This window comes from Lepus europaeus, chromosome 7 (assembly GCF_033115175.1).
Source record: "Lepus europaeus isolate LE1 chromosome 7, mLepTim1.pri, whole genome shotgun sequence".
NCBI classification, from domain to species: Eukaryota; Metazoa; Chordata; class Mammalia; order Lagomorpha; family Leporidae; genus Lepus; species Lepus europaeus.
In genome coordinates, this window is record NC_084833.1 from 106,154,687 (window position 1) to 106,178,256 (window position 23,570).

The 23,570-nt window shown below is 58.6% G+C and overlaps 1 protein-coding gene across 3 annotated transcripts; it reads right to left on the reverse strand.

Annotated features, from left to right (window-relative positions):
- Window positions 1-16,749: 16,749 nt before the first annotated feature.
- Window positions 16,750-23,552, reverse strand: FXYD2 (FXYD domain containing ion transport regulator 2). 3 transcript variants are annotated; one of them, XM_062197112.1, is made up of 6 exons: window positions 23,519-23,552; window positions 18,544-18,582; window positions 18,291-18,365; window positions 17,239-17,275; window positions 17,064-17,094; window positions 16,750-16,863 (listed from the first exon to the last, which is right to left on the reverse strand). In XM_062197112.1, the coding sequence occupies exons 1-5, from the start codon at window positions 23,535-23,537 to the stop codon at window positions 17,070-17,072; spliced, it is 195 nt and encodes a 64-aa protein (XP_062053096.1). In that variant the 5' UTR covers window positions 23,538-23,552; the 3' UTR covers window positions 16,750-16,863; window positions 17,064-17,069. The 3 variants fall into 3 exon arrangements, with proteins under 3 accessions (XP_062053096.1, XP_062053094.1, XP_062053095.1); XM_062197110.1 differs by lacking the exon at window positions 23,519-23,552 and adding an exon at window positions 20,046-20,444; XM_062197111.1 differs by lacking the exons at window positions 18,291-18,365; window positions 23,519-23,552 and adding an exon at window positions 20,046-20,444.
- Window positions 23,553-23,570: the final 18 nt, after the last annotated feature.

A 23,570-nucleotide genomic window follows, 5' to 3' on the forward strand; every position in this document is an offset into this window, starting at 1 on the left:
TCACAATGTCATTCTCTGTAGGGTTGAGTAGTACTCTCTGTATGTGCTCACCGTTTGTTTATCCATTCATCCCTCTGTGAACACTTGGGCGGCCTCCACCTTTTGGCTGCTATGAATAATGCTGCCCTGACCACGGGTGCACAGATACCTCTCCGTGTCCCTTTTGAGGATGTTCCCGGCAGGGGGACTGCTGGCTAAGATGGTCATTTTATGTGTTAACTTGTTGAGGAATTGCTGGGCACATTTACTTGCTATTTATATACAGTACTTTAAAAGTTTAAAGGGCAATTGCTCCGAGTAATCCTCGCGCTATCGCTGAAGCTCTGTCAGTCCCTTTTTATCATTTTCTAAATTTGTTTTTCATTTTATGTGAAAGGCCGAGAGACAGAGACACAGAGATCTTCCATCCGTTGGCTCACTCCCCAGATGCCCGCAACAGCTGAGGCTGAATCAAGCTGAAGTTAAGAGCCTGGAACTCAATCTGAGTTTCCCACGTGGGTGGCAGGGACCCAAACATCTGAGCCATCAGCTGCTGCCTTCCAGGGTGTGTGGCTGCAGAGCAGGAAGCTGGAGCAGACATTGAGAAGCTAGGACCCGAGCTGAGCACTCTAACGTGGGCATCCCAGGCAGCGTCGTCACTGCTGCACCCAACACCCACTCCTATCAGCCCCGACGTAAACACGTGAGAGAACGGATGCACAGCTTGTCAAGGTCACCCAGTGTGTATCAAAAGAAGGACTTGAACTCAGGTCTCCCAATTCTAGAGCAGAGCTGGAGGCTCTACACTGTGCTGCCTCCCTTGGTGGCTCAGCTCCATGATGCTAAATGTGTTTGCACTTGGAGAGCTGGCAGGTGCATACATGGGCCTGGGACAGAGACACAGCGAGCAGGCTGCAGGGGTGTTTGAGATGAGCAGCCCACTCCTGCGCCCCACGGGTGAACACACTGAGGCTCACAACACATGGGTCTTCTGGCCTCACTCCCTTTCCTCACCACCCGCAGCCTACGGGGTCACCCCATCACGCCCCTTCCCTTCCCAACGAGGTGGTCACTGAGAGGAATTCAGTTATTTAAAACTAAGCCTGGTGACCCAGAGCACCTGGTCAGGCCAGGCCTAAAATAGACCGCTAAGTCAGACAGGACGAAAGGGGCTGTTGTCTGCTGGGGCTGGAGTGGGCCCGGGGGTTTCAGCGCAGCTGCTGCGGCTCGGGGCCCCACACCAGGAAGGAGAGGAGGATAGCGCTTCCTCCACGCACCTAAGGCCCTCCTGTAACCTCTGTGCTCCTTTTACACTGGGCATTCCCCCGAAGGTTGAGGTCGGTGACCACAGTGTGGCTGTCCCCTGAAGAGGAGCTATGCTGTGGACACAGAGGGGAGGGCAGACTCGGGGACTCCCTGATGCCGAAGGAGGCCCTGGATGCAGAGAGAGCCGAACTCTCCATCCGGGTCTGCCCCTTGCTAGCTGGAGGCCTTGGGAAATGCATGTTGCCGAGCCTCAGTTCCCTGTCCTGTAGAGTGGCGACAGCTCACACATCCACCACTGCGGGGATTAAGCAAGTCCACAGCGGGTGCTTAGTGAGCACAGGCAAATAGCACTTAGGTCACTGGTTTTGTTCACAAGGACCTTGACCAGAGGAAGAGCTCAGCTGGGTGACATCCTGCGGTCCTGCTGTGATGAGGCTGGGGGCATGAGACCACAGAGACACAGGAGGTGCATCGGAAGGCTGGGAGAGGCTGGCGAGAGGCTGGCTCACGGCGGAAGGACCTGAAACAGATGACCCTTTTGCGTTTTGTCTTTTCCATTGCCCAGGTTTGTTCCTCCTTAGCATTTAGGAGAGTATCTCAGAAGACAGCCTGGCTGGGAGGTGATCAGAAGTGCCCCCTTCATCTGGGGTTGTACAATGGGCAGTGAGGCTGGCAAGACCGGGTCAGCAGGAATCCCAGCCAGAGATCTCCAAAGGAAGAGCGTGACTTAGGGGAGGAGAGGCAGGGGGGCTTGTCCCACCCCCTGCCCACTGTGAACCCTGACATTCTGCTGCACATTTCGCCGACATTTGGGAAGGGCCATTTTATTTGGATAAAAGAGACAGTTCCTTCTCAGTCCTAAATTGGATGGAAACCCTGCCACCCACACCCAAATGTGTGCACACCAGATGAGCACAAACAGAGTCACCCAGGCAAACATTCCCGTGTGCAGGTAAACATAAACACCTAATGACAGGCACACCTGTGGCGAAGCTCAGTTTGAATGCACTCCAAAAACCCTGCACTGGCACCCAAGCAAAGGCCCTCATTCTTCAAAAACAGAAGCCTCAGATCTGTGGGGGTCTTGCCTAGGAGGGGCCCACTGCCCATTTAAAGTGGCTGCTTTCCATACTGTGCCTCAACAGAACACTGGACGACGATGAGCAGGCTACCTTTCGGTTTTTGTTTTCCGGTTTCTTTCTGTGTTTTACCCATGCCAGCTGAAGCTGCTACATGAAGTCACTGGAAGGTGAGCCCTCTCCAATTCAGGTTACTCATGGATATTTATGGGTATTATTTTCCCATGTTATATTAAGACTAGAGCCATCACGAGAAACGGCAGATGTTTTTATTGTTTAACCCAAAACAATAAGCTTATATATTTTGGATATTTTTCTTCAAAAACAAAAGCGTGTAATTATTCTCACAAAACCTTCATATGTGCTCTGAAATTATTTGACAATTTCAGAATAAATATGGTTTTCATGAAAGGAATCAATGCTGGCCCAGGTGAATGTTAAAACTGGGGGTCACAATGCTAATTTGAGATTGACCTTCTTGGTACTTGTTCATTGATTCAGGGAGGGAAAAGAGCCACGAGGATTTCTCTGCTTATGTTTTCAATTTGTAATTGGCTTTACTGCTATAGAAAGGGCCCCAGACTCTGAATGAGAAGTGCTGGGTTCCGGTGCCATCTCTTCACCGTAGCCAGCTGTGTGATCTAGGGTAAGCCACACACCCTGGGCCTGCCCCATGGAGCCGTGTGCCTGGTTGTCCCACAAATGTGTGATGCTCTCGGCAGCAGGCGAAAAACAGAATACAAACTACCTGGTCGGCGCCGCAGCTTACTTGGCTAATCCTCCACCTGTGGCACTGGCATCCTGAGTTCTAACCCCAGTTGGGGCACCAGTTCTGTCCCTGCTGCTCCTCTTCCAGTCCAGCTCTCTGCTGTGGCCTGGGAAGGCAGTGAAGGATGGCCAAAGTGCTTGGGCCCTGCACCCCATGGGAGACCAGGAGGAAGCACCTGGCTCCTGGCTTCGGATCAGTGCAGCACACCAGCTGTAGCGGCCATTTTGGGGGGTGAACCAACAGAAGGAAGACCTTTCTCTCTGTCTCTCTCTCTCTGCCTGTCAAAAAAAAAAGAAAAAGAAAGAAATACAAACTCCCATGTAGAAAAACTCAGAAGCACACAACCACACATAAAAACACCCACATACATCTGAACTACTTCCATCACCTGGAGTTGGGGGAGTGGTCACAGTTCACAGACCCCGACGTCTACAGGAGAAGGCAGTGCGTGTCATGAGATGATGCAGGTGCACCTCTAACCAGAATTCTACACGTTTAGCTCAGACAATGTCCCAGCACCTCTTGCCACTTATCCTAACCGCATTTTGGATGGGAACATCATTGGAACTGAGTTTCCTACAAGGGCCCCATCGCCCTTATTCAGATCTCTGTCTGAGTAGTGACTTGGGCAGGGGCAGGGGCTGTAGAACCCCCCAGCGTAGCTGGAATCTTTAGCATAAGTTTGGCCTCTCTCCTGCTATTTTTTTTAAAAGATTTTATTTATTTTATTTGAGAGGTAGAGTTACAGACAGTGGGAGAGAGACAGAGAGAACAGTGAGAGAGAGAGAGAGAGAGAAAGAAAGGTCTTCCTTCTGTTGGCTCATTCCCCAAATGGCCGCAACAGCTGGAACTGCGCCGATCCAAAGCCAGGAGCCAGGAGTTTCTTCCGGGTCTCCCACGTGGGTTCAGGGGTCCAAGCACTTGGGCCATCTTCTACTGCCTTCCCAGGCCACAGCAGAGAGCTGGATTGGAAGGGGAGCAGCTGGGACTAGAACCGAAGCCCATATGGGATGCCAGCGCCGCAGGAGGATTAACCTACTGCGCCATAGCGCCGGCCTCTCCTGCTATTTTTTATTTTTGTTGTTGTTTTCAAGTTTATTCACTTATTGTAATTTATTCGAAAGGCAGAGAAGAGAGAGAGAGAGGAAGGGAGAGAGCTCTTCCATCTGCAGGTTCACTCCCCAAATGTCCAAAACTGCTAAAGCTAGGCCAGGCTGAAGCCAGAAGCCGGGAACTCCATCTGGTTTTCCCACATAGGTGGCAGGGACCCAACCACTTGAGACTGCAGGGTACACATCAGCAGGAAGCTGGATCAGAAGCAGGATTGCTGCGACTTCTCAACCAGGCACTCTGAAATGGCACGGGCGTCCCCAGCTGCTGCCTAACCCACTGCCTCACGATGGCCACCCCCATCCCCTGTGCCTTCTCAGCTCACAACTCGGAAACTGAGCGAGGGCTTCCGTGAAGTCCAAACTTGAAGGAGCTGGAGCTCATCGACACACTTCCCTCTAGGAAGAGGGTAGGGGTGGGGAGGGAGGAATCCAAACTGAGGGAGAAGACAAAAGGAGCGGGCACTCCCTTTGCTGCCACAGTCACCTTGCTTGGGTGACTTTTGATCCACGAGACATCCGTGATGCTTTCATCCAATTTTGTTTAGCCTCTGTGCACTTTTCTAACCACTCTTGCATTCTCAAGTCTCCAGTGTGTCCTCCTCCTGTTGAGCCTGCTTGTTCAGCCAGGCCTGCCTGGACCCCCCAGCTCTCTGACCGGTCTCCTCTGCGGCCACTTGGCTTCCAGCTCTCATCCCTTTGTCCTGGATTGTGGCTGGTTATGCACACATGACCTTCGCATCTGTACCTGCAGGCCCCAGCCTGGTGCCTCCTTGCACCGGGGGAGCCCTCAGTAAATGCTGATTGAGCAGCTGGCCGGGCTCATTCCCCCAAGGTCGCACACACCTGATTACAGCCCCACGTGTCACACGTGTCCTTTACTGCAATCAAAGCCCTCTGCTTTGAACTTCCCCTCTGCACACTCTGGCCTCCAAGGACGGCAGAGCCTGCAGGAGTCCTAACCCCAACGCTGAAGACGTCCCCACAGACACCTGCTCAGCCTGCACCCTCGTCACCCTCATCACCGTGCGCATGGCTCCCTTCCACTTCGCATCTTCACCAAATGTGTACATGGGAACAGGACTGCTTCCCTTACTGCAAGGGTGACAACGCCAAAGCTTGGAGGGCTTCAGGGGCAGAATTACCACAAAACCAAAAAAAAAGTGAGGGTCCCAGGAATGTTCCCATGGTCAGAGATGAGTGGAGAACGTGCAGGAAGGAGGTTAGCAGCTGCCCCTTTCATCTGCTGACTCCCCAGTGGGCCCGGTGGGCGTCTGGGGGCTGTGCCCCAGGCTCAGGCATGGGGGCTGTGCTCGTGCCGCTGACAGGCAAGGTCATGCCCCCTCTGGTGGAGGACACGCTCCTGCTCACTTGGCAAGGGACACCAGCTTGCAGGACCGGAAGTTGTGACATGGGGGCCTGAGCTGCCTGCACAGAGGGCTATGTGTAGGGGGCAAGAAGCAGCGTTTGCTATATGTGGAGTCAGAAGCCAGTTTGTGTATAATTGGGAGCAGAAGGAATGAAAAAAGCAGCAGTGTAGAGCTCATCAGGCAATTATTAAACACGAATGCCAGGTTATCTGTCCAGATTCTGAGATGTTCATGGTATTTGTCAGTTTTTCCAAGATTTGGGACTTGCTGCAATTACTTTTTGTCATTCTGAACTAATAATCACATTCATACCTAATTTTATGTTCCTTAAAGAGGCTCTGAGCTACGCTCCTGACCCTGCAATACCTGAATGCAGCCTGGGAATTTTCCCTGGGTCCTACTGAGGAGGTGGAGCTGGGCCCAGCCCGGGATTGTTGGATTTTGGCCAGGGTTCTTCCCCTGCCTCTGAGGCCTTAACTCCGTGTGTAAATCGCCTGTTGATACAGGGCTGTGCACACGGAAGTACCTCAAAGTGCATGTCCACCTTGAAGAGATCTTCATCCACAGTGAGAAGGAACTTGAGGCTCCAGCCCATGGTGGTGACCTTGACTTGGAGGACAGAAGTCTTTTTCTGGGTCATCTGGCCTTGTCACCACATGTCTGACCTGTGGGTCCCCGTATGGGAAGACCTCAGGACAAAGGAGGGCTTAGGGCCACCCTAGTCACCTGTACAGTCTCTCTGCAGGACAGCATGGACAGGCCACCAGCGAGGACAACTGAGATACCCCTCAAAGCCCAAGAGTCTGGGTGGGTGCTGTGGTACCACAGCTTGGGATATCTACATCCTGTACAAGGGCACTGGTTCGAGTCCCAGCTACTCCGCCTTCATTCCATCTCCCTGCTACCACGCCTGGGATGTAGCAGATGGTGGCTCAAGTACTTCAGCTCCTGCTACTGAAATGAGAGACCCAGATGAAGCTCCTGGCTCCTGGCTTCGGTCTGGCCCAGCTCTGGCTGTTGTGGCCATATGGGACGTGAACCAGCAGATGGAAGATCTCAATCCTTCTCTCTCTCTCTCTCTCTCTCTCTCTCTCTCTCTCTCTCTCTTTCTGTCATGAATCTATAGAGCATACCAGTAAGCCTCCGGCCACTCTGAGCAGGAAGAATGTGCAACCCAGAAATTCCACCTGTTGGAGGTCAAAGTCACAGAGCCCGAGGTGCCCCAGTGCTGTGTGGAAAGGGCATTCTGTAGAACCCAGGGGGGCTTTCGTACCCCCCCCCACCTCGCCCGGCCCCACCCCAGCCTCAGGCTGTCTCTGCATCACCCAGGACAGGCAACCCACCCCTGGTTCCATGCTGCCAGAGACAAGGGCTCCCTCCCCACTCAGAAGTGTATCATGGTTGTCTATGATCCTGCACACACTCTTCTTTCTGGAACCCCCATCCACTGTGGCCCCTGGACTTCACAGGAGGTGCCCAGTCTCTGCCAGATCGCAGCCTCCCAATGGTCCACAGCAGCCGTGCAGCCCCATGCCCGAGCCTCCGTTCTGCCAGACTAAATCCTTCCAGTAGCCTCTCCTTCGTGACGTTGGCTTATACTCAATTGCAGCCGCATCTCTCCAGACCGTGAGGCCTGAGGCACCCTGAACACGGACACTACTGCTCCCAGAGAGGCCCGTGCCCTTCTCCTACGGTCACTTGAGAGTCTGTCAGCATTCTGGGGGCTGACCTCCCCTTTCCCATGAGCTGCTACTGCGCCGGCCCCCTCGGCCCCATGACCCTGGCATGGATTATTCGTGAGGGAAGCGTGGTTAGCTGGGAGGTGACGTGGTGCCTGGGGCAAGTGGCACCGCCTCCCTACAGACCTGGGGGAGACTCCGCACAATGTGCACAGTCCCAGCTGAGCCCCCACGGCAGGTGGCAGGTGGTGGGTGGCGGGTGGCAGCAGGCAGGTGAGAATGCCACACTGGAGGCAGAGGTCCTGGCTTCAAGCCACCTGGCCTTGAAGGCCGAGTATCCTGAGCAAACTTGATCTTTTTAACCAACCCAGGCCTAAAAGCAGAAAGATCTAATACGACATTTCCTAAGTGCTTCATGAGCAGGTAATGGGGGCGGGGAATGAATTCACGGTCAAACAGGCTCAGAAAACACTGGGAAAACCAAAGATAAATAGGTTTCGTGCCAGCGCCTTTCACACGTGGGTGTGGTGAATCTCTGAGTGGCGGGGATGGCGTCAGGTGTTTGGGAATAATCAGTTTCTCACTTCTCTCGCTCTAAACACGCTGTCCTTTTGCCCCACTTGACCTAGAGGAGGCACAGCACATTGGTCACTCATTCTTCCAAGTTTGTCCCCAGCCCCGTGCAAATTACCCTGGGACCCCTAGAAAGCCCAACACGTGCGGCTCCAATCCTCAGGGAGCCTGCACCCCAGTGCGGATGATGCTCAGCGAGACACAGGGTCAGAAGGCCGGAGCAGGTGCAAGCCCAGTGCCACAGCGGAGGCACGGCGGCTGGCAGGTGCAGGGCACCCCAGGTCACTCAGAGGCAGGGCTGCCTCTGTCCGGGTCGGGCTGTCCATGCTCTTTACCCACCCATCATGCCTGCCTTGCGCCCCCTCCCTTCTCTGCACCCAGGCAGGGGCTGGGCCCCGGGGAGGCCCTTGGCGAGTATTTGCCAGACAAAGGCATGACAGCCTGGGTGGGTTCTGTGGCTTTTAACCTCATCTAGTGCTGGGGTTTGATGAAAATGGAGAGAGCTGCCCGAGCTCAGAGGAAGGAGCTGTCGGCAGAAACCCAGCAGGAGGTGGGAAGCTGGGCTTCAGGGTGGGAAGCCCAGGCCAGCAGAGCCGCAGGGAAGAGGCCCCAGCAGGCGTGAGGAACAGGGGCCCTGTGGGGCGCCAGGAAGGTCTGGCTCTACCCACCCGAGACCCCTCCAAGCCCAGGGCGGCTCAGGGCCGAGTCTCTGAAGACTCCTCAGTCAGAGCCCGGAGCACTGAGCAGGATCAGCCGATCACAAGCACAGCCATGGCCTCCGAAGGCCAGCGCCCTGCAAGCGCTCCAGCGGCTCAGTCCCAACCACGCCTCCATGGCCCGTGTGCGGCTGGTGTCATTAGCATCATGGCTATTTTACAGACAAGGACATGGGGGCATGGAGAAATGACCTAACTCAGCCAACTCCACAGCGACTGGGTGTCAGAGGCTCCGGCCCAGCAGCCTGGCCACAGGGTCTGCACTCTGCATCAGATGCGCGTGCTGGTAGTGTTTTCACGGTTGCCTTTTTCAAAGGTATTATCTATTTATCTGAGAGGCAGAGAACAGAGAGAGAGAGAGGAAGAGGAAGACTCAGAGAGCCCCCATTCACTGGTTCACTCCCTGAACGGCTGCAGTGGCTGGGGCTGGGCCAGGCTGATGCCAGGAGCTCCGTCCAGGTCTCCCATGTTGGGGGCAGGGACCTAACTACTTGATCTGTCACCTGCTGCTTCCCACAGTGTGCATAAGCAGGAAGCTGGAACCGGAAGTGGAGCCAAGACTCAAACTCCAGCACTCTGACAAGGGTTGTGGGTGTTCCCCCTGCTGGAACTGTTGGACAAAATGCCTGCCCAGCTGGTACTTTTAAAAAAGGAAACAGGGAACATTTCAAATATAGCAAGGGCGAGGAGGAGTAGGATGAACGGTGATGCACCCATTCACCAGATGCAGCAATTGTTCACTGAAGGCCTGTTGCGTCTACGCCCTCCCACTCCCAGGGCTGTGGATGTGTCAGAAGCCAGTCCCCTGTATTGTGTAATGTCCCCCGGGCATCTATGTACACATGTCTCTAAATGATAAGGCCAAATCCCCATTCTCAGTCACAGCCATTTGCACCCTCCTGATGGAGGGCCTCTCTGGCCAGGCGCAGCCCCCTGACCCTCTCCCCACCAGGTTTCAGGCTGGCCTTACCCCAGCCTGAATGCAAGTGGACTGAGATGCAAGTGGCTCATGTGGCAACCTGGTTCCCAAGCCTTCACCTCACAGAGCTGCCCGGCCTCCCTGAGCACCCTTCTCCCTATAGCCGAAACCGCTGCTCAGTCTCTCTAGAGCTGGGAAACACCCAGGCACCGGGGGCCTCTGCCTGGCAGAGCTGTTGCCACGTGGATGAGAAACCTTCCTCCATGAGTTCAATCCTGAACTCCAACGCTGGCCGTGACCCTAATCCTGGTCTCTAAATCACGGTGATGAACAGGGGTCTCAGCTGCCCCAGACGGAACAGAGAAAGAAGTACAGGTGGGAGGGATTTGAAGCACCTGGAGTCAGAGGGTAACTGTGCCTCGTAGGTCTCACCTTTCACATCTTCAGCAATGGGTCCATAACAGCTGTCTTGCAGGGTGATTGTCCAAGAAGACAAGTTTCCTCCTCCGAGTTGTTGGGCTAGAGGGGATGCAGTACCTGATACGGCCAGCAGGTGTCACCCAGAGACTGAGTACCAGAAACCTCCGGGCCAGGTTTGGGGCTACTCCATGCAGGGAATTAACGCCCAATGCTAGGTCCAGCTGGACTTGCAGAAGCGGAACAAAGCTCACCTGCAGGGTTCCCCCTTAGAAACGTCAGTCTCAGGCTGTACTCTGAGTTGAGGAGCAGAGCTTGGCATCCTCAAAGCATGCGCACATGAAGCCCCCCACGGCCAGACGGGCATCCACACTCCCACTTCACAGACGAGGAAATGGAGGTTTCCACTCCCGTGTCCTGCTCACACTCAGGAACACACGCAGCTCACTCCCGTCTGCCGGGGACGCGTGTACGATAGCCCCCGCCCCGAGGGTTTAGACGCGGAGGGAGCCGCCGTGGCCGACCCCCGCCCCCGACTCCCGCCCTCGCCGGGCCCGCTCCCCCTCATCTCCACTGCCATTCCAGCAGGCCGAGGGCAGTGTTTTCCGCCCCTGTGGGGGAAGGCTTGGATCTGGGAAGAGTTCCAGGGCGGCGAGGACAGGTCCCCACAGGTGGCCCGGAACAACCGCCGTCACACCTGCACCCCCTGGCAGGGGCGACCCAGGGAGAACCGGGCCGCCTCGCCCACTCCGCGCGGCCCCTGCGCGTGGCTTTGCTCTCCTGGGAGCCCGGCCAGCCCGGCCAGCCCTGCCACCGTGCCGGCGGCCGGCTGCCCCTAAGTCCCGGGCCTCGGCGCAGGGAACTTGGTTGTCTGGCTCCCCCTAGTGCCCCTGGCCGGGAAGGCAGCGCCAGAGTAGCCCTAGTTCAAATGCCCAGCCCCGTGGGCCGTCCTCAAGTCCAGCCTCACTCCTGGCCCCTGGCCAAGGCCTCTGTGGGCCTCTATGAACTACTGGAGGTGACGCGCCGGGGCCTCTCATTCTCAGCCCAGGTGGGCGGGCTGGGGCCGACATCATGCAGGCATCCCTCTTGTGCCTGGCTTTCCCCGGTTCCTCTCCTGGTTCCAACACAACCGGCAACACACATGCATGCACACGTGGTCACACAACGTACACACGTGCACACACATGCATTACCCCACGCGTGCTCAAACACGCACACACAGAAAATCCAAATCAAGAGCTCTTTTTTTAAAATTTTTTTTGACAGTAGAGTTATAGACAGAGAGAGAGACAGAGAGAAAGGTCTTCCTTTGGTTCACCCCCAAATGGTTGCCACGGCAGGCGCTGCGCTGATCTGAAGCCAGGAGCCAGGTGCTTCTCCTGGTCTCCCATGGGGTACAGGGCCCAAGCACCTGGGCCATCCTCCACTCCCGGGCCATAGCAGAGAGCTGGCATGGAAGAGGAGCAACCAGGCGCCCATATGGGATGCCAGCATCGCAGGTGGAGGATTAACCAATTGGGCCACAGCACCGGCCCCAAGAGCTCTTTTTCACAAGTGCTCCCTGGTCCCAGCACAGCAGCCTTGGGTCACTGTCCCTTCCGCTCAGGGGAAGTGGGCACCCACGTCTGAGCTGGCAGGGCATTCCAGGGCAGCAGGCACCTGTCCAAGGGTAGGCCGGGCCAAGCCTACGGTGTGGCTGACATGGTGCTCAGGACTGTGTGGCTGAAACCCGTGGCTGCCTCACAGCCACTGTCCACTGAAGTCGGGTCTCAAGCTGGGAAAGATTTCTCCGTCTGGGGAAACTGAGGCTCAGAGGGAGCTTGCCCGTAGGCACACAATTCACACATGGCCATGTCGAGGTTAAAATCCAGGACCCCAGGTTCCAAGGCCTGCGATCTTAACCGTGACACAGGGGAGAAATGACGGTTGCCACCAGACCAGTCTAGACGCCCCCAGCTCCAGTTGGAGCACAGCACACAAGTCCAGCCACCTGCCCAGACTCTGTACCTGACAACAGCCTGCAGGGGACCATGGTGGCAGGACCAGATGCACTCTGCAGAGGGCACAGCACACATGGGTCCCTGCAGAGGGGGGCGGGGAAGACCCTGGCCCTTCCCAGACTGCCCTTGAAGGAGAATGCAGATGGAACAGCGGACAGAAGTTCCATCCTGCCCTGGAGCCACTTCCCCAGATGAGGGCGCAGGGAGGTGGGGGCGAGGCGGCCATGCCGGTACAGGGGTTGGCAGTCACGCATCACTCATGTGTCCCTTCCCTTAGTTGGTCAGTCATGTTGAGCACCTGCTGCCTGCGAGCACAGGGCACGGCACCAGGGGGCTAGTGGTGGACGCCAGGTGCAGACGTGCACAGAGAACTGGGGAGATGCGGGTCCCCTGGCTTGTCCCCAGGGTGCCAGGGAAGGCTGGTGGGGACAGGTCCTGGGATAGCACAGGTCTAGCCAGGTGAGCATTGGAGGGCTCCAGGCCATTCCTGAATGTATTTTTAAATATTTGTTTATGTATTTATTTGAGAGGCAGAGTTAGAGAAAGAGAGAGAGAGAGAGGTCTTCCATCTGCTGGCCCACTCCCCAGATGGCTGCAATGGCCAGGGCTGGGCCAACCCAGAGCCAGGAGCTTCTTCCGGGTCCCCGATATGGATGCAAGGGCCCAAGCACTTGGGTCATCTTCCACTGCTTTCCCAGGCCATAGCAGGGAGTCTGATTGGAAGAGGAGCAGCCGGGACTTGAACTGGTGCCCAAATGAGATGCCGGTGCCACAAGCAGAGGCTTAGCATGCTGCGCTATGGTGCAGGCCCCCCTGGATGACTTTTTAAAAAATGTTTATTTGTTTATAATTGAAAGGCAGAGAGAGAAAGAGAGAGACGAAAGACAGAGAAAGCGTCTGTCCACTGGCTCCCTGAGTGATTTCCTTACCTGCAGGGAGAGTGTTTGGTCCGCGGACGTGAACCTGAAATTGTATTTACTTCAGAGCTCCCAGGCAGCTGCGCCAGGCATGCACTTGGCTACTGATTGACAGCCCTCTCTGGAAACAAAGACCCCGAGAGAATTCCACAGTCTCCCGGCTCCTAGCCAAGGCGGGCTCATCCCCGTGCCTTGTCACGTGTGTCCCACTGCCTCTGCACCTGCCTGCTGTGGCTGCTCCCACCACCAGGGGGCAGCCAGCATGCACCTTGGAGGGCGTGTGTCAGTGCCTGCACCCAGCTTCTCTGGTCAGGTCCGAGCAAGAGGCTTGGCGATGGCTTCCTGGCCACCTCCATCCCTTAGCAGTCACAGCCCTCTGAGTTTTAAGCGGAAGCTTGGAACTTTCAGTCTTGTGTTTGTTTTTCCCAAAGCCAAGGTCACACAGCAGGGAAGTGAGTTCCCCCCTTCCACAGCTTGCTGGCCCAGCTCAGAACCACCTGCCTGCCCCCCCCCCGCCCCTTTCTCATGCTGTGCTCACCTGTGTGTGCACCTGTAACACCTATGTTCACAGTGATATTAAAGACACCCGTTAGGGAAGCAACGGTGGGAATTTCTTGAAACAGGAACCAGGTTTTGAGCTCTAGAAATGGCCCCCAGGAGCCACCGAAGGCCTCCAGGAATGGGGGGAGGGGGCTATGGGAGGTCACTGGGGGGTCACAGGAAGCCCTACAAAAGCAATCTGCTGAGTCGGCGTTTGGGCACTGCCACCCAGGACGCAGCTCGTTCCAGAGCTTTCCAGGCCTGAGGTGTGTCCACATCCAGGGAGGTGCGTGCCCCCATCTCCTGTCTCCATCCAAGGTTCGAAGCTCTCAGCGGGATTCTTCCCCAGCACTCAGGCCCTCCACTCACAAATGCCCAACGTGTCCCAGGCTGGGAGACTCCCGCACCAGACCTGGGAGGGGGCGCAGGGTCTGAGCCATGGGCTTCCCCCAAAGCCGGGACACCTGGGCACCTCCCGGGCTCTCCCAGCACAGCCTGGTGTCTGCGCTGTCCTCCTGACAGCCCTGGCCAGCACTGCTGTGGCCCTGCTGGGAGGCCCGGGTCTGATCCATCTTCTCAGCCAGTGACCCGCTGTGGTGACAGGGCAGACTGGCCATGCCACTTGCCTCTGCGCGCCCCTGGTCAGGCGGCTGATGAGGAATGGGCGCTCGGTGAGGAGCTGGTGAGCTAGCCCAGAGGGCCCTGCTGAATCCTGGGGCCACAGATCCACAGCAGCAGCCCTGCCATCCGGGAGCGTGGAGTGGCAGGGGGACCTGGGGCGAACCCCCTACAATGTCAGCACAGCACCCCCACCCACCACGCCCTGCTCCCACTGGAGGTGGGAACAGGGAGATCCTAGCAGGGATTCTTTGCCCCTCCTTGTCCAACTGGGGAAGGTTCAGGATTGCCGGGGTGGCGGTAAGGCTCTGTGCCAAGGTCCCAAAGCACTTACAGAAATCGGAGGCCAGGGCAGGAGCACCCTCTTTCCGGGCAGATCAGCTGCGGAATCCATGCTTGTCCAGCCCCACCCTGCAATCCCTCGAGCGCCTTCTCTGCCCTCCCTGTGCTGTCACAGGCTGGGTGAGACTGGGCAGTGTGGCTGAGCACGCACGGGGCGGGGCACCATGGGGGCTCACCAGCCAAGCTCTTGCCCATGGCGGCGGGTGGGGGGAGAGTTGGGTGTGGAGTTGGGGGGCCTCGCACCCAGGTCTTCCTGTCCTGGGATGTTGTGAGGAAAGGCTGTTGGCCATGGAGGAGCAGGCAAAGACCACCCCACCCCCAGCCCACCCTGCTCCTGAGAGCACTCTTGGGCAGTGGGCAGTGGAGCTGTCCTCCTGCCCTGCCTGGCCACGCCCACCTGCTAGGCTGTGACTTTCAATTCTGGCTCCACACCAGTCTCCCCGGGCCAGAGTGAGACCCACGGATGCTCATCAGCTCAGGCCAAATCTGCACCTGAGGCCCCAGGCAGGCCCTGCCTGCCCTTCCCACCCCGCACCTGTGCACATCTAAGGAAGGGGTGGACGGTTCTGCGACTTGGCGAGGAGGAGCTGTGCGTGTGGAAGGAGAACTCAGGGCTGTCCCAGGAAATGTGGGCGCGGAAGACCAAGCAGGAACCCCTCGGCCCCGGACCGCGGCCAAGGCCAGGCTGAAAACCGGCCATGGAAGGGAATCCGACTGAGCCTCATGCTCCCTCTGGTGGCACTAGGGGGAACTACACTCTCAGGCCCAGGCTGCTTTTGTCAGCTCTTGGATGATTAAGACCAATTCACGCAATCACTTCCCAGTGTGACTCAGTGCAGATCTGAACTGTGGAAAATCCGGAAGAGAAGTGAAAGTTCAGCAGCTGCCAGGCGACCTGACCTTCCTGGAGGGAGAAGGGGAACTGTTCCCTAGCGTCCTGGGGGAAGAGGGTCGGCCACACCTCCGCCCCACCTGTCCCCAGGGGTCCCCTAGGGGCGTGTCAGGCTTCCTCCTGTGCGAACCCCACCTCGAGGGGCCTCTCCAGCAGGTCTGGAGGGTTGAAAAGGACCCGATGCAGTCTCACGTTTCTCCAGCAGGGGGCTTGCGTCAGAGTCACCCACGGGAAGTGACTCACCCAGGACCCATTCCCCTCCAGAACCCCTGGAATTCCCTCTGAGTGCGGGCGGCTCCGTGGGCTGGTGAATAGAACATTCCAGAAAGGCCATCTCGCGTTTGCCCACGTGGGCCGCAGGCCTGCGACGCAGTTCCTCCCGTTTCTGGGAGGGGAACCCACCTCCCTCCTGATCCCCCCTGGAGGCTGCTCCTGTGGGCATCTGTCTCCCGTACAGAAATACTGAACACTGGCTGGGGGCGACCGGTGGCATTTATGTGTTATCTGGGAGCCCATCTTCAGAGCAGGCGTCACAGACAGCTCTGCCCTGCTGGCCCCTGCTGGCCCCTGCTGGCCCAGGCTTCCCTGGGGGCACAGGTGGTCTGCCAGGAAGTCCACCCCCCCCGCCGGCCCCTCAGCACCAAGGTGCTGGGAAGAGCACATGACGGGAGCCACAGACTGGGTCCGGCTCTGGCTCTGATGGTCTGGGGGCCTCCCTGGGGGCCCCGGTGTCCCTATCTGTAAATGGAAGTCTCTGAGAATCCTCCCAGCCCAAGCCTTCTGTGAGTCTCCGAGGGCTGCTGGGCTTCCAGGCTCGGGGGCAGTGGGCTTGGATCACGAGCGTAATTCGTCAGAAGAAAGGTGGCCCACCTGCCCCTCCCCACTCACCCTGCAAAATTTGAACCTCAGAAACTTCCATGGGCTCTCCCACCTGCAGACGCAGGTGAGCAAACCAGACGCTAGGTGGCGCCCGGATCCCACCACGCCACCGTCCCCAGGGGCAGCCTCTGTGGGCAGGGAGGGAGGCGCCCCCGGTCCTCGCTGGAGGGCGGGGTGGCCCAGGCGGGGAGGCCGGTTGAGGACGCCTGAGTGGACAAGATCCTGGAAGACGTGGGAACAACGGGCTCGCCCTTGGTGCCCGTTGCTGGGCCTCTGGTGCTGAGTTTAACGGGGGGGGGGGGGGCCTCCACAGGTGGGCGTGAGTGGGTTCAGCTGGGGTCGCCTGGCCCCGAGGGGTGGGGGTGGCGGGGAGAATCAGGTTCAGGCCCCCCGGCCCCCCACCCTGGGGCGCCCTCGGCGAACTGGCAGCGCTCAACATAGGTGGTGGCCGCAGGCAGCTACAAGGTTGGTGGGCTGGGTCACTCGTCTCAGGGAAGCCCCAGGCCCTGGAAGCCGCCCAGGGCCTCTGTCCCCGCCCCCCTCCGCCTCCCCCCCCCCCCCCCCCCCCGCTGCTGTCAGTCCAGGCGACACCAAGCTACTGCTTGTACGGGCACAGGGATGACGTAGGCGGTGTTTGTATCCAGCTTGGAGACAGTTACGGAACAAGGTAGGCCGGGGAAGGGGCCATTTCTGAAGCCAGCTTTATTGCGGGCAGGAGGCAAAGCCCACCGCGATCAGGCTGAGCCTGGCAGACAGGAGGTGGGTCGCGGCCCGGCGTAGATGGGGTCCTCAGCTGAGTCTGAAAAGAGAAAGGCAGGAGTGGGGCTGGGAGCTGGGGTTTGGTCCCCCCCCCCCCGCCCCGTCAGCTTCCCTAGGTCACGCGCTGCACCCCAGGCACTTGTCAATCATTCAAAAACCCGTGGCAGACCCCATGACCCACCCATGAACCCTAGGATTCCTCCCAGCCCTGTTCCAGCTCCCCCCACCTCCCCGACGCACCTGCTGTCACAGCTCATCTTCACCGAGTTGCCTGGGATGGGGAGGCACAGGGAGAGGTCAGAGGCCCGCGGAGAGCTGGGGCTGGGACTCTCAGGCTGAGGACCCCTTCCCAGCCCCAGAGACAAAATCCTCATCCCACCCCTGCCCGTCCCCACTGTTCCCCAGGCGCACTCACCTGCGTTTCTTATTCCCCCCACAGCGGAATCTTTTGCCTTGAAAGGAGAAAAAGGGATTCAAGTTCGCAGAATTTCTGAAAGATGGGGTCTTCAGCCTCTGTGCTCCCCATCCTCCTGACGCCGCTCACTGGCGTCGCTGGCTTAGGGCTTGGAGGTCACCAGAGCATTTAAGGAACCCTCGAATGCTCACTGCAGTGGATCCAGGGGAAACGGTGCGGGCACTCACAGCACCGGGCACAGAGCAGCCTCTCGGGAGCACCGGGAGGAGTGTGGCAGGAAGCCTGCCAAGCCCTGCTCGGACCCCTGCTTGAGTTCGTGTGCCCCCACCCCACGCCCGAGTGCCGTGGCTGGAGTGCGTTAGGATTCCGGGACACAAGGCTGTGTGTGCTACATGCAGCGTCTCCTTGCCTTTGGTCTCGTGTCTGAGTATTTGTCTTTTGGTTGTGCCAAAACAAGTCAACAGCTTTTAGTAAGCTCCTGCCGTGTGCCTGCTGAGGTTGGGGGACCCTCTGTCACAGCCCCCATGTACGCAAGGCCCTTGCTGAGGTGCTGTGGGGCCCCCCGAGTCTCTGGATGGCAGCCCTGATCTTAAGAGGCAGCTGGGGTCAGCCCGACTTCGCAGAGCGGGGCCCTGGGGTTTGCGGTGCAGGGTCTGGCCCCCGGCTGCGAGAAGGCAGACGCACCTGGGCCAGTTAGTGCACCTCTCAGGTGGGCCTGCCTTGTCATCATAAAAGGCTGGCGGTCGGGCCTCCCTCAGTGGTGCCCAGAGGACTGAATGGGCTAAGATGTGGCTCAGGTGCAGGCTGGTGCCCCCTCCCTCCCACTTATGTCTCAGGTTCAAGCCCTCCCATCTTGGCAGTGCCTCCTGGGTCCACTAGAGGGCGCACAGGCGTCAGAGGGGACTTTGCTCTGTGGTCCAAGGTCCAAGCAGCCTGGCATCCCACTGGGCACCCCCTGCCGTGCTGGGGCTGGAGTGGACCTGGGAAGCCAGTGCTGTGCTCCATGGCTCTGGGGGGAGACCCGCCCCCATCCAGCACCCCCCTCCACTCACTGAGGAGGATGAGGAGCCCTATGACGAAGGCCAGGCCAGCGAAGATCAGGCCTCCGTGGCGGACAGTCTCGTAGTCTGGGCAAAGAGAGGGCAAGAGAGGCAGGATGGAGTCTGTCCCTACAGCCTGCCTGGCCACCCAGCCACAGCAGCCGCAGGGCAATAGGGCCCGGGGGAGGGGGCAAAGGGGCACTGACACAGGCAGGGGCAGGGGCTGTGAGCCAGCTGGCAAGGGAGGAGGGGTCCCCAGGCTTACCATAGTGGAATGGGTCCTCGTCCCCCTTGGGGCTGCCACCTGAGGAGAGAGCCACAGGTGTGCTGGGGCAGGGGCAGGGCATCTACGCAGTGACCAGCCACGGGAACTTGGAATTCCTGGGCCTCCCTTTCCCAGCCTCGGAAGCCTGGAGAGGGCAAAGGCAGGCTCCCAGCAGAGAGCCCTGGCCGCGGTACACAGCTGGCCACCCCCATCCACGGGGGCTGAGGGGCCGGCAGCACGTCGGGGAGGGGCTGGGGCTCCTGCTCCTTGCTTGTGTGTGGCGATTCGAGGCTGAGAAAGACGCCCACCCGCCCGCAGCCTGTCTCGGGAAGCTGCAGCTAGTTCACAGAGCAGAAACAGGAAACTGAGGCCCAGAGGAGGAAAGCGAGCCAACGTCCCTGGGGCAGGTGGAGTCGGGAGTCTTGAGCTGTTTCCAGTTAGTGTCAGAGCTGCTGTCCTTTGTCACCACGCTTGCTCGCTCTCTCAGGGCCAGCACACCGGTGTCAGAAACGTTGACAGCCGTGGGTGGTCCTTGCCACTTGTTTAACCCCTGACAACCCCTCGAGGCCTCACCACTACTCCACTGTAACCCACAGGAGCACAGAGGCACAGAGAGGGCACGTGACTCACCCACAGTCACACAGCGAGCAAGGGGTGGGGCTGGGATTTGAACCAGGAGCCGAAGCCCTCCCGGCAGGCTGGAAGGAGGCCTCTCAAGGTAAAGGCGCCTGGCCCTGGCCCTGTGGCCTTCCTACCCCGCCTCAGAGCCACTCACAGCCAGTAGGGGTCGCAGGCCTGCCCCCAGCCCTACGAGGTGCACGCTCGCCCTTGGCCAGCTCTTCCACCGCAGCGGGCACCTCCTGGGCTGTGCTGTGTCCCCAGCGGCCCATCTTAGGACCAGGAGAGAGCTGCCCAGCAGGGGTCAGTGCCCAGTCCTGAATGGCCTGGTGGGTCAGGAGGAGCAGAGGCCAGGGTCAGGCTGTGGGGGCTGCGGGGCCTCTTCCCCCTCAAGGGCATCGTCCCAGACTAGGTCAAGTCTTTTTCAAGGTCACATCGAGAGTTCACATCAAAGCCACAGCCAGACCCAAGCTAGGACACCCCTCCCTGCCACAAGAAACCACTCCCTCCCTTGAGCCATTTGAAGAGCCCCTCCCCCACCCCACACAGCTGACCTCCCCGCCCCCCAGTCAGCAGGTGTCCGCTTGGTCTGCACAGGCCTGAGTCATTTCCCATCACGGGATGCCTTTGGGGAGTGTGTCCTGAACCTGGAGGTCTGGGAGAGGGCTAACCAGAGGGCCTGCCCCTCCCCCAGCCGGCCCTCCCTGCTCCCCTTGCCTGTGTGCACACCGGCTTCTACCTGCTGCCCCCAGTTCTGCCACTCGCGCTCTATGGCTTTGGGGTGAAGGCAGGCTAGGAGATGTTCTCGGGGAGGGGGCTGGCACATGCGTGGAGGGAAGGGGGGGTCCTCAGGGCGGCTCCCGCCGAGGCAGGCACACACTCACCATCGTCGCCGGCCGGCAGCCCTGCCATCTCCCCAGCCCACCGGGCTCCTCTGCCGCTTCCTGCCGCCTCTGCGTGTGCCGCAGGTGGCCGGGACGAGGTGCGGGCATTAAACATTAACAGTGCCTGGTAATATTTATCCTGGTCACAAGAAAAGCTGTGGTGGGGACGCAGGGGCTCCCGCAGAGCCGGGAGGAGGTATGCAGGGAGGGAGGGGCCGGCTGGGTTTCCAAACCCTCCCAAAGGAAATTTCCAGAGAGAAGGGCCAGGGATGGGTCAGCGGGGGTCATCTCGCCAGCTGTGGGAAAGGGGAAGTGCAAGGCTCAGCCTGTGCTGCACTTGGAGCTCTGGGGGCAGAGGCGGGGATCCTAGGGAGGCCCCTCAGCACCCCCATGTGGACAGGACTGGGCCACTGGGGCACCTTACCCGGCACTCAAGGCTTCCCTGAGGGGCTCCCAGAGGTGCCCCACCAGAGCCCCCCAGGGTCTCCCTGCCTGTCCCAGTGCCTCCCTGCACACCTCAGAGCCTGGCTCTGCTCCCCTCCCCTTGAGGCACTGTAGGTGCCTGTGCATCAGAGGCACAGAGAGGTTGGGGACCCTGACCAAGGTCACACAGCCCGTGAGGAGCAATGGGGAGGCTGATGAAGAGACCTTGGGCTTCGGAAGTCAGTGGCTGTCCCCACCCTCCCAGCTGTCTCCCATGACCTCCCTCTCCTCAGGGACCCCAGTGCCCAGGACCTCATGAGCACCGCAGAGACCTTGTTCCGTTTGAATCGTCTGAATTGGTCTCCAGAAGAGACTGACGCCCAGTGGCACCCAAAGGGCTGAGGCCAGCGGGCAGCTCCTTCCAAAGGGAGCCGCTCCGTCTGTGACTTCAAGGCTCCTGCCGAAGCTCTCTGTGCCTCAGTCTCCTCACCTGTACAATGGGCACAGTCCTGGCTCCTAGGGTTGTGAAGAGCGAGATAAGGCATGTGAAGGGTGTAGTCTGGGGCTGGTACGGGGAGTGTTGTTCTTGCCAGAGGTTTGCGTTGATCAGAAAAACCACAGGCACCAAAAGCGTTGGTCAGCGAACACCCAGCCCCTCCCCGCTGAAAATGAGCAAAGTGAGCGAGAGGGAGGGAGGGAGGTCACCACCCTATGACCTCACCAGCGGCCGTCACACCCCTGCGCCCGCCTTCTGCTTTCAGAGCCGGTGGTCAGTAGCACAAGGGGGCTTCAAAAGGCGAACAGAAACCCGCACCATCTTTGGATCCCGTTTCCCCTATGATCTATCCGGAGCCCCCTTGTACATCCACGGAGAGCCCCCTAGCCCTGGGGGGCCATTTGCAGGTAAAGAAGCTGAGGCTGGGGGCCAGCGCTGTGGCATAGTGGGTAAAACCGTCGCCTGCACTGCCAACATCCCATGTGGGCACCGGTTCAATTCCCGGCTGCTCCACTTCCGATCCAGCTCTCTGCTATGGCCTGGGAAAGCAGTGGAAGATGGCCCAAGTCCTTGGGGAGCCCCTGCTCCTGCGTAGTAAATGCAGAAGAAGCTCCTGGCTCCTGGCTTCAGATGGGCCCAGCTCTGGCTGTTGCAGCCATCTGGGGAGTGGACCAGCAGATGGAAGACCTCTCTCTCTCTCTCTCTCTGCCTCTGCCTCTCTGTAACTCTCTCAAGTAAAATAAATAACTATTTAAAAATAAAATTAATTTTTTTTAAATTTTTGACAGGCAGAGTGGACAGTGAGAGAGAGAGACAGAGAGAAAGGTCTTCCTTTGCCATTGGTTCACCCTCCAATGGCTGCCGCGGCCGGCGCGCTGCGGCCGCTGCACCGTGCTGATCTGAAGGCAGGAGCCAGGTGCTTCTCCTGGTCTCCCATGGGGTGCAGGGCCCAAGCACTTGGGCCATCCTCCACTGCACTCCCGGGCCACAGCAGAGAGCTGGCCTGGAAGAGGGGCAACCGGGACAGAATCCGGCGCCCCACCGGGACTAGAACCTGGTGTGCCGGCGCCGCTAGGCGGAGGATCAGCCTGTTGAGCCACGGCGCCGGCCAAATTAAATTTTAAAAAAGAAGCTGAGGCTGATCCTTGGCTGCCTGCAGCAGCCCCCGGAGGTGGTCCTCGCTCCCCTGGGAAACCTGAGGAACCGAGGGCAGGAGGCTGAGAGACCTGCTTAGAATCCGTGATTAGCACCAAACCCCAAACTAGAAAGCCCGGCTCCTCCAGGCCACGCAGCTCAAGCTACTGCCACTCTTCACGTGGGTAGTAGCACCCCGGTCACCTGCCATCCCATGAGCTCCGACAGTGGTGCCCCTGTCACCCGCCATCCCATGAGCTCGACAGTGGTGCCCCTGTCACCCGCCATCCCATGAGCTCCAACAGTGGTGCCCCTGTCACACACCACCCCATGAGCTCTGACAGTGGTGCCCTTGTCACACACCACCCCATGAGCTCTGACTGTGGCGCCCCTGTCATACACCACCCCATGAGCTCTGACAGTGGCGTCCCTTCACACAATATCCCATGAGCTCTGACAGTGGTGCCCCCGTCACCCGCCATCCCGTTAGCTCGGACAGTGGTGCCCCTGTCACACACCATCGCGATAGCTCTGACTGTAGTGCCCCTGTCACACGCCATCCCTTGAGCTCCAACAGTGGCACCCCGTCACACACCATGCCGTTAGCTCAGTGGGCATCATCTGTCCTGGGAGCCAGCACAGAGGCTTCCTGGAATAGTAAGGAGGGAAGCACAGGTGGAAAGTTAGGTGAAAGATGTAGACAGACAGACAGACAGACAGACATGCCAGATCATAGGTAGATATGGACTGAGAGATGATAGAGACAATGGATAGATGATGATGGTGACTGATGATAGACAGTAGATACGGATAGATAACCACTAGATGGAGACACATTGATGATGATGATACATGATCAATACAGGTGACAGGCAGATAGACTGAGATAGGTGCTAGCTAACAGGTGCAGATGGATTGAGGATGGGTGATGGTGACAGATGATGAAGACAGCTGGGTAGATGATAGCCAGAGACAGATGACCGAGAGGTGACAACAGGAGAGCAAGCCGACGGCCGCACCCTGAGCCTTTATGTGCCAAGCACGGTTGTGCTTACAAACACTGAGTCTTATTGCCACCACGGCTCTGCGAAGGAAGGGAAGCGTTTTTAGTGGCTCTGTTTGATAAAACAGGGAAACAACACAGAACAGCCCAGTCACAGGAAGTCAAATAATCTGCAGAGACCAGCAGCTGGGAAGTGGGGAGCCAGGATTTGCAGCACGGTCCGCCTTCCGAGTTCCAGCAGGTCGTGTCTACACAGCCAGCAGGCTCAGCACGCGTACCCAGCAGGCCAGGACTGCACGCTGAGACGCCCTCATTGCTCCTGGTTTCTGCTCTCCTACCCCTCTGGGGAGCCGGGGGGTGCACTTCAAAGTGATGGAGGACACCTGGGGTGGGCGGGACTGGCCTCGGGGGACTCACCCGGGTACCACCTGTCCATGGCAGGAACTGCTGGCTGCGTCCAGGGGCGCGA

Coding starts and splice junctions, on each gene's coding strand:
- FXYD2 (XM_062197110.1), bottom strand. CDS start 20,160: ATGTTTAATGCCCGCACCTCGTCCCGGCCACCTGCGGCACACGCAGAG. Junction 18,583..20,045: donor GCTGCCGGCCGGCGACGATG/GTGAGTGTGTGC, acceptor CTCTCTCCTCAG/GTGGCAGCCCCAAGGGGGAC. Junction 17,276..18,290: donor AGGGCTCCTCATCCTCCTCA/GTGAGTGGAGGG, acceptor TCTCCTTTCAAG/GCAAAAGATTCCGCTGTGGG.